The following is a 15,737-nucleotide window of genomic DNA, read 5'->3' on the forward strand; positions in this document are numbered from 1 at the left end:
AGAGTGGTCCCTCTGGAAAGCAGACAAGGGTGGGGATGGAAAATTGTCTTTGATGGTGGGGTCGGATTGCAGATGATGCGTTGTATCCCGAGGTTGGTGGGGTGGTCTGTGAGGACGAAGAGGATTCTGTTTTGGTGGTTATTGTGGGGGCGTGGTGTGAGGGATGTGTTGCGGGAAATACAGGAGACACAGTCAATGGCGTTCACGACCACTGCACGGGGGAAGTTGCAGTCCTTGAAGAACGAGGACATCTGAGATGTGTGGGAGTAGAATGCCTCATTCTGGGAGCAGATGCTGTGGAGGCAAAGGAATTGGGAACAGGCAATGGAATTTTTGCGGGAGGGTGGGTGGGAGGAGGTGTATTCTAGGTAGCTGTGGGAGTCGGTGGGCTTGAAATGGACATCATTTTCTAGGTGGTTGCGTGAGATCGAGACAGAGGCCCAGGAAGGTGAAGGATGTCTTGGAGATGGTCCAGGTGAACTTGAGGTTGGAGTGGAAGGTGAAGTGGATGAACTGCTCAAGCTCCTCATGGGAGCACATGGAAGCACCGATACAGTCATCAATGTAACGGAGGAAGAGGTGGGGTTTGCAGCCAGTGTAGGTATGGAAGAGGGATTGTTCCACGTACCCTACAAAGAGGCAGGCATAGCTTGGGCCCATGCGGGTACCCATGGCCACCCCCATTGTCTGTAGGAAGTGGGAGGACTCACCCACACACCCTGTCCCCACAATAACAGTCTGTTTAACTTGTCAGTCTCCTCCCCACCTATCTTCTCCTCTGTCCATCTTCGGTCTGCCTCCCCCGCCCCACTCTATTTATTTCAGAGCCCTCTCCCTGTCCCCCATTTCTAATGAAGGGTCTAGGCCTGAAATGTCAGCTTTTGTGCTCCTAAGATGCTGCTTGGCCTGCTGCGTTCATCCAGCTCCACACTTTGTTATTTAGCAAGAAAAGGTTATTTACCACAGTATGTCAATACCGAATAGCTTGCTTACTTGTAGTTTCTGATGCAGTTGATCCTGTTCTTGGTATCTCAGTGAATCAGATGCTGTCAAAGCACTTGTTACAAAGTTGAAAAGAAACCTCCAGAATCATATCCATTATGAAGTAGCCACAGGCAAAGCGCTGGTCAGCAGATTACTGGAAAGCAGAGTGCAGAAATGTTCCTCCAGTTGACCTTGAATTATTACTTAGCTGTCACTTCAGTTCAATTGCAACAGACATTCCCAGTGTTTTTTCAAATAATATCTTCGAAATGCACTTTTCAGCTTCACAATGTATTTTGCCACACTAGGAGGCAATCTGCAATATTTCATTCTTGGACTTTTGCCATACCTTTCAACATGCCCAAATCAAATACACAGATAGTTTTCCCCCGGAACTAAAGTGTGATTTTGTGCACCGCATAGTAGGCCAGGAGTGAGTAATAAACCTTTTTCAGGATGTGGGCATTGCAGGGAGGCCTGCAGTTATTATCTATCTCTAATAGCCAGGCCAAGGTTGTTGTGAGGTGTCTTCCTGAACCATTACAGCCCATGTGGTACATTCACAATGCTCGTAAAAGGAAGTTCCAGGAAGCAATGACAATATAGTCCCAAGTTGGGAAGGTGTCGTATGGAGGGAAACCTGTACATGGTGGTGTTCCCACACATCATCTGCCCTTGTCATGGGGTTGGAAAGTGGGAAGAAGCCTTGGTGAGTTGTTGAAATGCATTCTGCGGATGGTGTAACATTGCTGTCACTGCGCATCAGTGGTGGAGGAAGTAACTGCTTGAAGGTGTTTGTTCCTCCCCACCAATATCTTTCAGACGAGTGGAAAGTATTCCATCATAGTCTTGATTTGCACCTTTTGGTTATTTCATAGAATTCATAGCCTCTGACCTACTCTTATGGTCATACTATTTATACAGATGGTGCAATTCAGTTTCTGGTCAACGGTAACACCGAAGATGTTGAAAGTGGGAGATTCAGCATTGGTAACATCGTTGAATATCAAGCGGGAATGGTTGGATTTTTTTTTCTTCTTGGAAATGTCTATTGCCCGGCATGTGTGTCACAATGTTACTTGCCACTCATCAGCCGAAAGGCCTAGGCTTTGCTGCATATGGACATAAACTGCTGTAGTATTTGAGGAGTCATTAATGGTGCAGAATATTACACATGATTATTAGTGTACACCCTCACCTCTGATCTGACCTTTTTATGGTGGAGGTGGGGATAAGATGCTACTCCTTGCCTGAACCTTGCCTCAGCCCTCAACCCCAGCACAGTGGCTCCTCCTCTGATCCCAGATATCCGTTTTTACATCCTTCCACTTCCCATAGGTCTGTAGTCATTGAAAACATACCATGTTGCTCAATGTTTTGATATTTGTTTTCGGGATATCAGTGTGAAATGCTAACTTTGTTTCTGTCTCTACAGACACTGATGTGGAGGTTGCTGGTGTTGGACTGGGGTGAACAAGGTCAGAAATCACTTAACGCCAGATTGGAATCCAACAGAGTTATCTGAAAACTCAAGCTTTCAGATCTTCATTCTTCCTTCAAATCTTAGTGAGAGAGGTAGTATCAAACACTGAATTTATAAGTAAAAGGTCAAAAGATCACACCACTGATCAGGAAGTATTAAATAAACCTGAGATGCTGTTAACACAGTGGGGAGCCGGAGGAACATAGGCCAGGCAGCATCAGAAGAGCAGGAAAGTTGACATTTTGGGTCGGGACCCTTCTTCAGAAATGGGGGGGGGGTGAAGGGAGCTCAGAAATAAATAGAGAGAGGAGGGGTGGGTCTGGGGAAAGTAGGTGGGATGGTGTTTGGTGAGTACAGGTAGGAGGTGGTAGAGATTGGTCAGTGCGTTGGGACAGGTGGATACCTACCTACTTGACCTGACCCACCAGTTTTTAAAAACTCCCCACCCTCAGCCTCATCCCATGCTCAACCCTCCCTCTCAACCCTGCCTCCTTGACCTGACACAACCTGTCCATCTTCTCTCCCACCTATCTGGCCGCCCCACCTCACTAATCAATCTCCACCTCTCCCTACCTGCACTCACCCATCACCATCCCACCTACTTTCCCCAGACTCACCCTGCCTCAATAGTTGTTGTTGAGCAGAGGCTGATAGCCAAGTTTGGTACCCATGAGGATGGCCTCAACAGGGGGATGTTGGGTTCATGTCGCGCTGCAGGTGATCCCACCACACTTCTCGCGCTCTCGAACACGTTCTCATGCGTACACAGACCCTTTCTTTCTCATTCACTCACAGTCTCTCGAGCGCGTGTGCACACGCATACGCACATACAGTTACTTTCTCTCCCTGTTTGTCTCGGTCTCTCTGAATCTATAGGGTGAATTTGTATTTGCAGATAGTCTATTTTGTTCAAAAAGCACACAATTTATAGTGAGTCAGTCAAAGTGACATTTTGTAAATTCCTATTTTGGGGAAAAAAATCCAGTCTGCCTCCACACCAAAACACACGCAGATTCTGAACAAAGGTTCACACCTAAGATGCTTTGTCTGACCTAAAATGTCACCGCTTCTTCTGCACTGATAAAACATCTCAGGACAGTGACTTGAAAGGAATTTGGGGATTTACATATACATATTAATCAATTAAAACCTTCTAACTGATTAAAGATTTAACAGCATCTCAGGTTTGTTTAGTACATCCTGATCAGTAGTGTGACCCTTTAATTTCTTACTTATAAATTCCATGTCTGATACTACCTCTGATTAACACTTGAAGGAGGCTCTGAAAGCATATGTTATCAAATAAACCTGTTGTCATGTGATTTCTGACCTGGTCTACAGATGCTGCCAGACTTGCTGAGCATTTTTAGCACTGTTTTTGTGCAAACTGTTATTCACTGCCCATCCATAAAATCTGTCTCTGCACAGATAGGTGTGTGTAATTCAATTATTACTCAAATCGTATTGAGACCATTCAGCCCAGTGGATCCATGTTTCTGCTAATGCACCACCTGTGCCTGACGCTTTTTATCAAATTTCATCAGTGGGCTCTTCTGTTCCTTGCTTCATGATCTCTGTGGTCTAACCAAAGTTGTATATTTAAAACAAGAACAAATTGCTGGAAAAGCTCAGCAGGTCTGGCCGCATCTGTGAAGAGAAATTAGAGTTAATATTTCGGGTCTGGTGACACTTGGTCTGAACAGATACTGCCAGATCTGATGAGCTTATCCAGCAATTTCTGTTTTTGTTTTGATTTACAACATCCTCAGTTCTTTTTGGTTTTTACCTATAAATTTAAAATATATTTTTTCTTTTACTTGTCTGCAGTGAAACTGTTTTGGTTTGTTTTGATCACCTTATACTTTCTACTCAGTGATTCATATATCTTTTTCTGTTTTTCTCTGGCATTTGGTCATAACACTGCGATTAACATTTTACAACATTTAGAAATTCTGTGAACTGAAATAATTACATTTGAACTACTGTAAGTATCTTAGAGACATTTTAACGCTTGCACTATGAGTGTGTACTTTTCTAATTACTATTCTAACAGCTATTTTGTCACCATCCAGTATGAGTTTATTCGAGTCAAATACATTATTTTTAGTAAATACATCTTGTTGTCTGTAAGAATACACCAGTTTAATTTTTAGCGTGTCCCTGGCTTATAAAGATTGGGTTCTTGGGAATGTGCCAGCACTGATGTATCAGCGAATGAATTCATTCAGATTTTAAATTGCATGTCTGTCTTTAATAAAATAATACATTTGCTTTGTTGCAGGAGATCTGCCTTAGAGAATCTGAGATAGTATTATGTGCAGGATCAGAAAGCATGAGCCAGGCTCCTTATGCAGTTCGAAATGTACGATTTGGCACAAAGCTTGGAGTTGATATCAAGGTAAAATTCACATTTTAAAACAAATTAAGTAATGGGGAGGTGAGCATCATTAGCTAGCCCAATATTTATCGCCTATCTCTGGATGTCCTTAAAAATTGTTAACCTACAGTACTTTGGTCCAGGAACTCCCTACCTACGTCCGTGACACCACCCACGCCCTCCACCTCCTCCAGGACTTCCAATTCCCTGGCCCTCAACAACTCATTTTCACCATGGACGTCCAGTCCCTATACACCTGTATTCCGCATGCAGATGGCCTCAAGGCCCTCCACTTCTTCCTGTCCCGCAGAACCGACCAGTCCCCCTCCACCGACACCCTCATCCGCCTAGCCGAACTCGTCCTCACCCTCAAAACTTCTCTTTCGATTCCTCCCACTTCCTACAGACAAAGGGGGTAGCCATGGGCACCCGCATGGGCCCCAGCTATGCCTGCCTCTTTGTAGGTTACGTGGAACAGTCCCTCTTCCGCACCTACACAGGCCCCAAACCCCACCTCTTCCTCCGTTACATTGATGACTGTATCGGCGCCGCCTCTTGCTCCCCAGAAGAGCTCGAACAGTTCATCCACTTCACCAACACCATCCACCCCAACCTTCAGTTCACCTGGGCCATCTCCAGCACATCCCTCACCTTCCTGGACCTCTCAGTCTCCATCTCAGGCAACCAGCTTGTAACTGATGTCCATTTCAAGCCCACCGACTCCCACAGCTACCTAGAATACACCTCCTCCCACCCACCCTCCTGCAAAAATTCCATCCCCTATTCCCAATTCCTCCGCCTCCGCCGCATCTGCTCCCAGGATGAGGCATTCCACTCCCGCACATCCCAGATGTCCAAGTTCTTCAAGGACCGCAACTTTCCCCCCACAGTGGTCGAGAACACCCTTGACCGCGTCTCCCGCATTTCCCGCAACACACCCCTCACACCCCGCCCCTGCCACAACCGCACAAAGAGGATCCCCCTCGTTCTCACACACCACCCCACCAACCTTCGGATACAACGCATCATCCTCCGACACTTCCGCCATCTACAATCCGACCCCACCACCCAAGACATTTTTCCATCCCCACCCCTGTCTGCTTTCCGGAGAGACCACTCTCTCCGTGACTCCCTTGTTGGCTCCACACTGCCCTCCAACCCCACCACACCCGGCACCTTCCCCTGCCACCGCAGGAAATGCTACACTTGCCCCCACACCTCCTCCCTCACCCCTATCCCAGGCCCCAAGATGACTTTCCACATTAAGCAGAGGTTCACCTGCACATCTGCCAATGTGGTATACTGCATCCACTGTACCCAGTGTGGCTTCCTCTACATTGGGGAAGCCAGGCGGAGGCTTGGGGAACGCTTTGCAGAACACCTCTGCTCGGTTCGCAATAAACAACTGCACCACCCAGTCGCAAACCATTTCCACTCCCCCTCCCATTCTTTAGATGACATGTCCATCATGGGCCTCCTGCAGTGCCACAATGATGCCACCCGAAGGTTGCAGGAACAGCAACTCATATTCCGCTTGGGAACCCTGCAGCCCAATGGTATCAATGTGGACTTCACCAGTTTCAAAATCTCCCCTTCCCCCACTGCATCCCAAACCAGCCCAGTTCGTTCCCTCCCCCCACTGCACCACACAACCAGCCCAGCTCTTCCCCTCCACCCACTGCATCCCAAAACCAGTCCAACCTGTCTCTGCCTCCCTAACCTGTTCTTCCTCTCACCCATCCCTTCCTCCACCCCAAGCCGCACCTCCATCTCCTACCTACTAACCTCATCCCACCTCCTTGACCTGTCCGTCTTCCCTGGTCTGACCTATCCCCTCCCTACCTCCCCACCTATACTCTCCTCTCCACCTATCTTCTTTTCTCTCCATCTTCAGTCCACCTCCCCCTCTCCCCCTATTTATTCCAGAACCCCCACCCCATCCCCCTGTCTGATGAAGGGTCTAGGCCCGAAACATCAGCTTTTGTGCTCCTGAGATGCTGCTGGGCCTGCTGTGTTCATCCAGCCTCACATTTCATTAACCTACAGTACTGTTGTGAAGGGAGCTTCAAGATTTTGATCGAGAGTTAGTTCAGGAAAATCATCAGCTTTTGGTTCAAAGTGTGTGTGTGTGACATTGTATCAGATATGGAAATGGTGACATTCCTATGCATCTGCTGCATCTGTCCTTTTAGGTGGTGAAAGTGCTGTCAATGGACCCTTACTAAGTTGGTAGAATAGTTGTAGATGGTATGCCGTGCTGCGAATGTGAACATTCATTCTCTTCTTCCCTGGCACAAAGTGGGCAGCTTTGACTTGAATGTTCTTGAGTCTTTTTGAGTGTTGTTGGAGCTACAGTCACAAGAAGTGAAGTATATTCTATTATACTGCTGACTTGTGTTTCGTAAATAGCGTAAACGGGCTTTGAGATGCCAGGAAGTGAGTTTCTTGCTGCAGAGTTCCCAGCCTCTGATCTATTCTTGTAACCACTGTGCTCATACAGCTGCTCCTGTTAAGATTCTGATCTGCAGTTATCATTAGGCCAATGATGGTGGAGGATTTTGTGCAAAAACATTCAGCAGGAACTGTGGGCATTCTGGCTAAGTTTGCAGATGATACAAAGATAGGTAGAGGGACAAGTGGTTTTGAGGAGGCGGGGAGGCTGCAGAAGGATTTGGACAGGTTAGAAGAGTGGGCAAAGAAGTGGCAGGTGAAGTACAACATAGGTAAGAGTGAGTTCATGCCCTTTGGTACGAAGAATAAAAGCATGGACTATTTTCTAAATAGGGATAAAATTCAGAAGTCTGAAGTACAGAGAGGCCCGGGAGTTCTAGTTCAGGTTTCTCCGAAGGTAAACTTACAGGTTGAGTCAGTAATCAGGAAGACGAATGCAATGTTGGCAATTATTTTGAGAGGACTTGGATATAAAAGCAGGGATATACTGCTGAGGCTTTAGAAGGCTCTGGTGAGACCACATTTCTGATGGAGTATTGTGCGCAGTTTTGGGCCCCATACCTCAGGAACGATGTACTGACCCTGGAGCAGGTTCAGTGGATCTTCACGACAATGGTTCCAGGAATGAGAACGTTTGAGGACTGTGGGACAGTACTCATTGGAGTTTAGAAGGATGAGGGCAATCTAATTGAAACTTAGAGAATACTGAATGACCTGGACAAGTGGATGTTGGAAAGATGCTCCCATTCGTAGGAGAGACTTAGAACCTGAGGGCACAGCCTTAGAGTAAAGGGAAGACCTTTTAGAATGGAGATAAGGAGAAACTTCTTCAGCCGGGAAGTGTCGAATCTATGGAAGTCACTGCCACAGAAGGCTGTGAAGGCCAGCTCATTGAGTACATTTAAGACTGAGATAGATGGGTTCTTGATTATCAAGGGGATCAAGGTTTATGGGAAGAAAGCAGGAGAATGACTCAATGGCCTAATTTCTGCTCCTGTGTCTTATGGTCTGAATATCATGGGGCGATGGTTATTCCCTGATATCTCTGTTATGCTTATGTTATTTGCTGCTTAACCTGAATTTTGTCCAGATTTCAGGACAACTACTTGTAGGGATGAACTGCTTCTGTATCTGAGGAGTAAGGCATAGTAGTGAACACGATAAAATCATCAGTGAGCAGCTTTACTTCTGACCTCATGTTGAAGGGAAAGTCATTGATAAAGTAGCTGAGAATAGGTAGGCCTAGTGTGTAATCCTGAGGAACTCATGCAGTGCTGTTCTGGAATTAAGATGATTTGACCTCCAACAGCCATAACCACCTGCCTTTATAGTAGGTGTGACTCTAACCAGTGTAGAACCTTCTCCCTCATTTCCACCTTTGCCACCATCAGTGCTTCCTCCAATTGATGCTCAACATGGAGTACTGATTCATTAGCTGCAGGGTGGTACATTGTAATCAACAGGATGTTCAGTTGCCCATGTTTGACCTGATGCTGTGAAACTTCATGGATCTGAAGTTAGTGTCGAGAACTCCCTCCCAAATATATATTTGCTAACGCTGTTGGGAGGGTTTAAACTAATGTGGCAGTGGGTGGGAACCAAATGAAGAGATTCGTGGACTGTAAGGAGGTAGTAACTAAAGCCTGTAAGGAACTAGATAATGAAATCAGTGTGACTAAAGGGAACAGTAGGCAGAGAGCAGATGATGAACGCAAAGGGACAGGTGGTCTGAGGTGCATTTGTTTAAATGTGAGAAGTGTAGCAGGTAAGGCAGATGAACTTAGGGCTTGGATTAGTATCTGGGAGTATGATGTTATGACTATTACTGAGACTTGGTTGAGGGAAGGGCAAGATTGGCAACTAAATATTCCAGGTTATAAATGCTTCAGGTGGGATAGAGAGGGAGGTAAAAAGGGTGGAGGAGTTGCATTGCTGGTCAAAGAGGATATCACAGCAGCGCCAAAGGAGGGCACTATGGAGAGCTCCAGCAGTGAAGCAATATGGGCAGAGCTCAGAAATAGGAAGGGTGGGGTAACAATGTTGGGGCTGAACTACAGGCCTCCCATCAGCGAGCGTGAGATAGAGGCACAAATAGTAGACAGGTTATGGAAAGATGTAGGACCAACAGGGTGGTGGTGATGGGAGATTTTAATTTTCCCAACATTGACTGGGATTCCCTTAGTGTTAGGGGTTTAGATGGAGCAGAATTTGTAAGGAGCATTCAGAAGGGTTTTCTAGAGTAGTATGTAAATAGTCCAACTCGGGAAGGGGCCATACTGGACTTGGCGTTGGGGAATGAGCCCGGTCAGGTGGTTGAAATTTCAGTAGGGGATTACTTTGGCAATAGCGATCACAATTCTGTAAGTTTTAGAATACTGATGGACAAAGACGAGATTGGTCCTAAACGAGGAGTGCTGAATTGAGGGAAGGCCAACTATCGCAAAATTCAGCAGGAGCTGGGGAATATGGATTGGGAGCAGCTGTTTGAGGGTAAATCCACATTTGATATGTGGAATGCTTTTAAAGAGAGGTTGATTAGAGTGCAGGACAGACATGTCCCTGTGAAAATGAGGATAGAAAGGGCAAGATTAGGGAACCGTGCTTGATGGGCGAAATTGTGAGACTAGCAAAGAGGAAAAAGAAAGCATACGTAAGGCCGAGGCAATTGAAAACAGATGAAGCTTTGGAAGAATATCGGGAAAATAGGACCTGAAACGAGGAATTAAGCAGGCTAAAAGGGGTCATGAAATATCTTTAGCAAACAGGGTTAAAGAAGTCCCAAAGCCTTTTATTTGTACAAGAGGGGAAGAGAATAACTAGAGAAAGGGTTGGCCCATTCAAGGACAAAGGAGGGAAGTTATGCGAGGAGTCAGAGAAAATGAGTGAGATTCTTGATGAGTAGTTTGCGTCAGTATTCACCTGAGGAGAGAGACATGATGGATGTTGAGGTTAGGGTTAGATGTTTGATTACTCTAGGTCAAGGTGGCAAAGGAGTGGGGGGAGTGTTGGGTGTTCTAGAAAGCATTAGGGTGGACAAGTATCAGAGATAATGGGAACTGCAGATGCTGGAGAATCCAAGACAACAAAATGTGAGGCTGGATGAACACAGCATGCCAAGCACCATCTCAGGAGCACAAAAGCACTCGTTTCGGGTCTAGACCCTTCATCAGAGAGGGGGATGGGTTGAGGGTTCTGGAATAAATAGGGGGAGAGGGGGAGGCGGACCGAAGATGGAGAGAAAAGAAGATAGGTGGAGAGAGTATAGGTGGGGAGGTAGGGAGGGGATAGGTCAGCCCAGGCAAGACGGACAGGTCAAGGAGGTGGGATGAGATTAGTAGGTAGATGGGGGTGCGGCTTGGGGTGGGAGGAAGGGATGGGTGAGAGGAAGAACAGGTTAGGGAGGCGGAGACAGGTTGGACTGGTTTTGGGATGCAGTGGGTGGAGTGGAGGAGCTGGGCTGGTTGTGTGGTGCAGTGGGGGGAGGGGACAAACTGGGCAGGTTTAGGGATGCAGTTGGGGAAGGGGAGATTTTGAAACTGGTGAAGTCCACATTAATACCATTAGGCTGCAGGGTTCCCAGGCGGAATATGAGTTGCTGTTCCTGCAACCTTCGGGTGGCATCATTGTGGCACTGCAGGAGGCCCATGATGGACATGTCATCTAAAGAATGGGAGGGGGAGTGGAAATGGTTTGCGACTGGGAGGTGCAGTAGTTTGTTGCGGACTGAGCGGAGGTGTTCGCGTCCTCTACATTGGGGAAACCAAGCGGAGGCTTGGAGACTGCTTTGCAGAACCCCTCCCCCATTCTGATGAAGGATCTAGGCCCAAAATGTCAGCCTTCCTGCTCCTATTGATGCTGCTTGGCCTGCTGTGTTCATCCAGCTCTACACCTTGTTATCCAGAGTTACTAGCTAGATGAATAGAGAACTGGTTGGGCAACAGGAGACAGTTGCGGTGGAAGAGTTTCTCAAAATGGGGAACTGTGACCAGTGGTGTTCCACAGGGATCAGTGTTTGGACCATTGTTGTTTGTGATGTGCATAAATGATCTGGAGGAAGGTGTAGATGGTCTGATTAGCAAGTTTGTAGATGACACTATGATTGGAGGAGCAGATAGTGAAGGGGACTGTCAGAGAATGCAGCAGAATATAGCTAGAATGGAGAGTTGAGTGGAGAAATGGCAGATGAAGGCCAGGCAATCCAGGCAAATGTGATTTGATGCATTTTGGAAGATCCAATTCAAGAGTGAACTATATGGTAAATGGAAAACCCCTGGGGAAAATTGATGTACAGAGATCTCTGGGTGTTCAGGTCCATTGTTCCCTGAAGGTGGCAATGCAGGTCAGAGTGGTCAAGAAGGCATACGGTATTCTTTCCTTCATCAGATGGGGTATTGAGTACACGAGTTGGCAGGTCATATTACAATTGTATAGGACTTTGGCTTGACCATATTTGGAATGCTGCGTACAGTTCTGGTGGCCACATTACCAAAAGGATGTGGATGCTTTGGTGAGGGTGCAGAGGAGGTGCACCAGGGTGTTGCCTGGTATAGAGAGTGCTAGCTATGAAGAGAGGTTGAGTAGATTAGGATTATTTACATTAGAAAGACGGAGGTTGAGGGGGGACCTGACTGAGGTCTACAAAATCATGAGAGGTATGGACAGGGTGAATAGCAAGAAGCTTTTTCCCAGAGTTGGGGACTCAATTACTAGGGGTCATGACTTCACGGTGAGAGGGGAAAAGTTTAAGGGAGGTATGCATTGAAAGTTCTTTGTACAGAGGGTGGTGGGTGCCTGGAATGCATTGCCAGCAGAGGTGGTAGAGATGTGCACGATTGCATCATTTAAGATGTATCTAGACAGAAACATGAATGGGCAGGGAGCAGAGGGATACAGATCCTTGGAAAATAAGTGACTGGTTTAGATAGAGGATCTGGATCAGCGCAGGCTTGGAGGGCCGAAGGGCCTGTTCCTGTGCTGTAATTTTCTTTTTCTTTGTTCTTTTTGTATTCCACTGTGCAACTTCCTTTGTATGGGTGGCGGGAGAGAACATACCCAGTAGAATGTGTGATGTTGTCTGTAAGGTACGATTTGTGTTTGACTATGTCAGACTGTTGCTTGACAAGTTTGAGATGCTGTCATGACTCTGAGACTTTATCAGTTTTGGCCTGCTGTGGTCTTCATGATGCTGCTTGGCCTGCTATGTCCAGCTCCACACCTTGTTATCTATGATAGGCTTGCTAGTTCATTTCAAACGACAGTTCAGAGTCAATCATAATGCTGTGGTCATGTGTACTCCAGGCTGATTTCCTTCCCTGTAGAGCATCAGATGGGTTTTCGACAGTCAATAATAGTTTAACTCCATCATTATACTTTTTAATTAACATCAGGAAACCATAAAATTCCAACAAGACTTTAGGGTGAATGCAGGAAGGATGCTCCTGATGATCATGTTGTCCAGAATCAGGAGTCACAGTCTAAGGATATGAGGTGGGCCATTTGCGACTGAAATATGAAGTTTCCGCACCGAGAGAATGGTGAGCTTGTGGAATTCTCTGCCACAGATGGCAGTTGAGACAAAAACACTGTTTTCAAGAAGGAATTAGATATGGGGCCAAACGGATCAAAGGGTCTGGGGAGAAAGTGAGAAGAGGGCATTCCAGTTGGATGATCGATTATGATCCTATTGAATGGCAGAGAAGGCTCAAAGTGCTGAATGGCCTACCCTGCTTCTACTTTTCAAATATGTAATTACAGATTTTAAAAAAAATCCAACATCTGTTTTGGTGGGCTTCAAGTCTGGGACTCTACCAAAGCATCATTTGTGTTTCTGGACTACTAGTCCACTGGCAATACCAGTACGTATTGCCTCTGTTATATTGCAGTGAATGGCTCAGTACTTATTTCATTGTTGTATATTAAGCAATGTCAAGCTTCTTAAAATGTTAAAGCTGAGCCCATCCGAGTGTTCAGAAGAGGTATAAAGCTTGTAAACGATTGAGAAGGATTTCAAAATACTGCCATTAAGTATAATGTGGCTTACATGGAGATGGTGCAGACTTAGATTATTTGTGAATGAGAATCTTATTGGGGCACAGTCCAATCTTTTGTGGATGCTGACACTTGCTGCAAAAAAATGCAGAAAATCTTTGAATTAGAGAATTAAACATTTTTTATTAATTTTTTTGAATATATGTTTCTGCAGATGGAAGATACCTTATGGGCAGGACTGACTGACCTCCATATTAAAACTCCAATGGGTCTTACAGCAGAAAATCTTGCTGAGCAATATGACATAAGCAGGGAGGAATGTGATGTGTATGCATTGAAGACTCAGGAGAAGTGGAAAATTGGTGAGTACTCCAGTGCTGCTATGTCATCTGTAAAGTCTGTTTGTGAAGACACTGTGAGGAAGTATCATTTATGTTGAAATGAAAGAAGACATTTAGCATGCTTGCCTTCATTGGTCATAACAGTAAGTGGAGGCATTGGGAAGTCATGTTCTGGCTGTACATTGATGAGGCCATGTTTGGAATACTGTGTACAGTTCTGGTTACCCAGAATATGTTGTTCAACTTGAAACCGAGCAAAAAACATGTCAGAAGTTTGTTGCTGGGACTGGAGGATTTGGGTTACAGGAAGAGGCTGAATAGACTGGAACTTTTTTCCCTTTAGGGTCACTCCTCAGTCTCTCACGTTCAAGGTTTATAAAATCATGAGAGGCAATGATAGAGAGAATAGCTAAGGTCTTTTCCCTAGGGTGGGTGCATCCAAAACTAGAGGGCATAGTAAAAGATGAGGTGGGAAAGATTTAAAAGGGACCTGAGGGATAACTTACTTTTTCAGAAGGGTGGTACATGCATGGAACGAGCTGACAGAAGCGGAGGAGGCTTGTACAATTACTCATCCAGGTGCCTTTTAAATGTTGTATATGAATAGGAAGAGTTCAGTGGGATATGGACCAAATGCTGGCTGTGGGACTAAGTTAGATTGGGATGTCTGGTTGGTGTGGATGATTTGAAGCAAAGGGTCTGTTGTTATGCTGTATGACTCTGTAAATGTGAAGGTAACCACAAATACTTAAATTGTAAAACTAAAACAGAAAATACAGGGATATTGGCAAATATAACAAAAGGAGGAACACGAGTAGACTGTTAGACCCCCTCAAGCCTTTTTGTCATGCGATAGGATCATGATTGATCCTAACATCCATCTTCCACCCCTTTCCCCATAAGCCCTGACTTTCCTGGTCAAAAATCTATTTATCTCACTCTAAACACACCCAAAGATTGTGTCCCCACAGCTCTCTGTGGCAAGGAATTTGTAAAACTCTAAACCCTCAAAAGAAATTCCTCAATTCAGAATTTATTTTGGTGACCTTTTAATTCTGAGATTATGTCCTTTTCATTAAAGTACCTTAGATCTTCTTAACACTAACTTGAAGATTCTTTCTTTGTAGTTGGTATCATGAGGTAAAATCTGTACATCTTAATTGTTTATCTATGAAATCCTTGCCTGCATGTGTTATAGTGTATAACTGAATGTAAATAGCAAATACAAGAAATCAGGTACAAACACAGGTTGCTGGAAAAGCTCAGCAGGTCTGGCAGCATTTGTAAAGAAAAATGTCAGAGTTAACGTTTTGGATCCAGTGAGCCTTCCTCAGAACAACCTTCCTCAGGCTTTCAGGAAGGGTCACTGGATCCAAAATGTAAACTCTGACTTTTTTTCTTCACAGATGCTGCCAGACCTGCTGAGCTTTTCCAGCAACTTCTGTTTTTGTTCCTGATTTACAGCATCTGCAGTTCTTTTGGTTTTCACAAAAGAACAGATACTTTAAGGCCATTTTATCTTGCATCTGGCGCTGAGAAAATGTTGTTGTCTATCATGAAAGGTTATAATTGCAGAACAATTAGACATACATTACAAGCAGAATCAGTATTGCTTTACAATGAGGAAATCACGCCTGACAAATTTATTAGAAATATTCAAGGTGGTAACAAGCAGGATAGATAAAGGGGAATCCACAGATTTTATATATTTGAATTTCTGAAAGGGTGCTCGATAAGATATTGCACACTGGGCTACTTAATAACATAAGATGAGACAAAATATTTAGAGATAGACAGGGTGGATGCAAGGAGTATGTTTCCCCTGGCTGGGGTGTCCTGAACGAGTAGGCATAATTTAACAATGACATTTAGGACCAAGATAAAGAGATTTTGTTTTAAAGTCCAGAGGGTAGTGAATCTTCGGAATTCTCAACCTGAAAGGCTGGAGAATTCTTCAAGTAGATTGAAAGTGGAGGTTGTTAAATCTGTGGTGGTAAATGGCAATGAATTCTGGGAATAACATGGTTAAAAGCCATGATTGTATTAAATCAGAACAGAGTGGATTAGCTGATTTATTCTATTCCAATTCTCTAATGAGTGGTAAGAATGACTG

General features: G+C 45.1%; 1 protein-coding gene across 2 annotated transcripts in view; it reads left to right on the forward strand.

Annotated features, from left to right (window-relative positions):
* acaa2 (acetyl-CoA acyltransferase 2) overlaps nt 1-15,737 on the forward strand; it is a 70,527-nt gene that overhangs the window by 34,942 nt on the left and 19,848 nt on the right. For both annotated transcript variants that reach the window (XM_048531506.2, XM_048531516.2), the window contains exons 4-5: nt 4,749-4,865; nt 13,498-13,645. In XM_048531506.2, coding sequence (XP_048387463.1) covers nt 4,749-4,865; nt 13,498-13,645 — 265 coding nt within the window. The remainder of the gene's footprint in view (nt 1-4,748; nt 4,866-13,497; nt 13,646-15,737) is intronic.

This window comes from Stegostoma tigrinum, chromosome 1, assembly GCF_030684315.1.
Source record: "Stegostoma tigrinum isolate sSteTig4 chromosome 1, sSteTig4.hap1, whole genome shotgun sequence".
In the NCBI taxonomy this organism is placed as follows: Eukaryota; Metazoa; Chordata; class Chondrichthyes; order Orectolobiformes; family Stegostomatidae; genus Stegostoma; species Stegostoma tigrinum.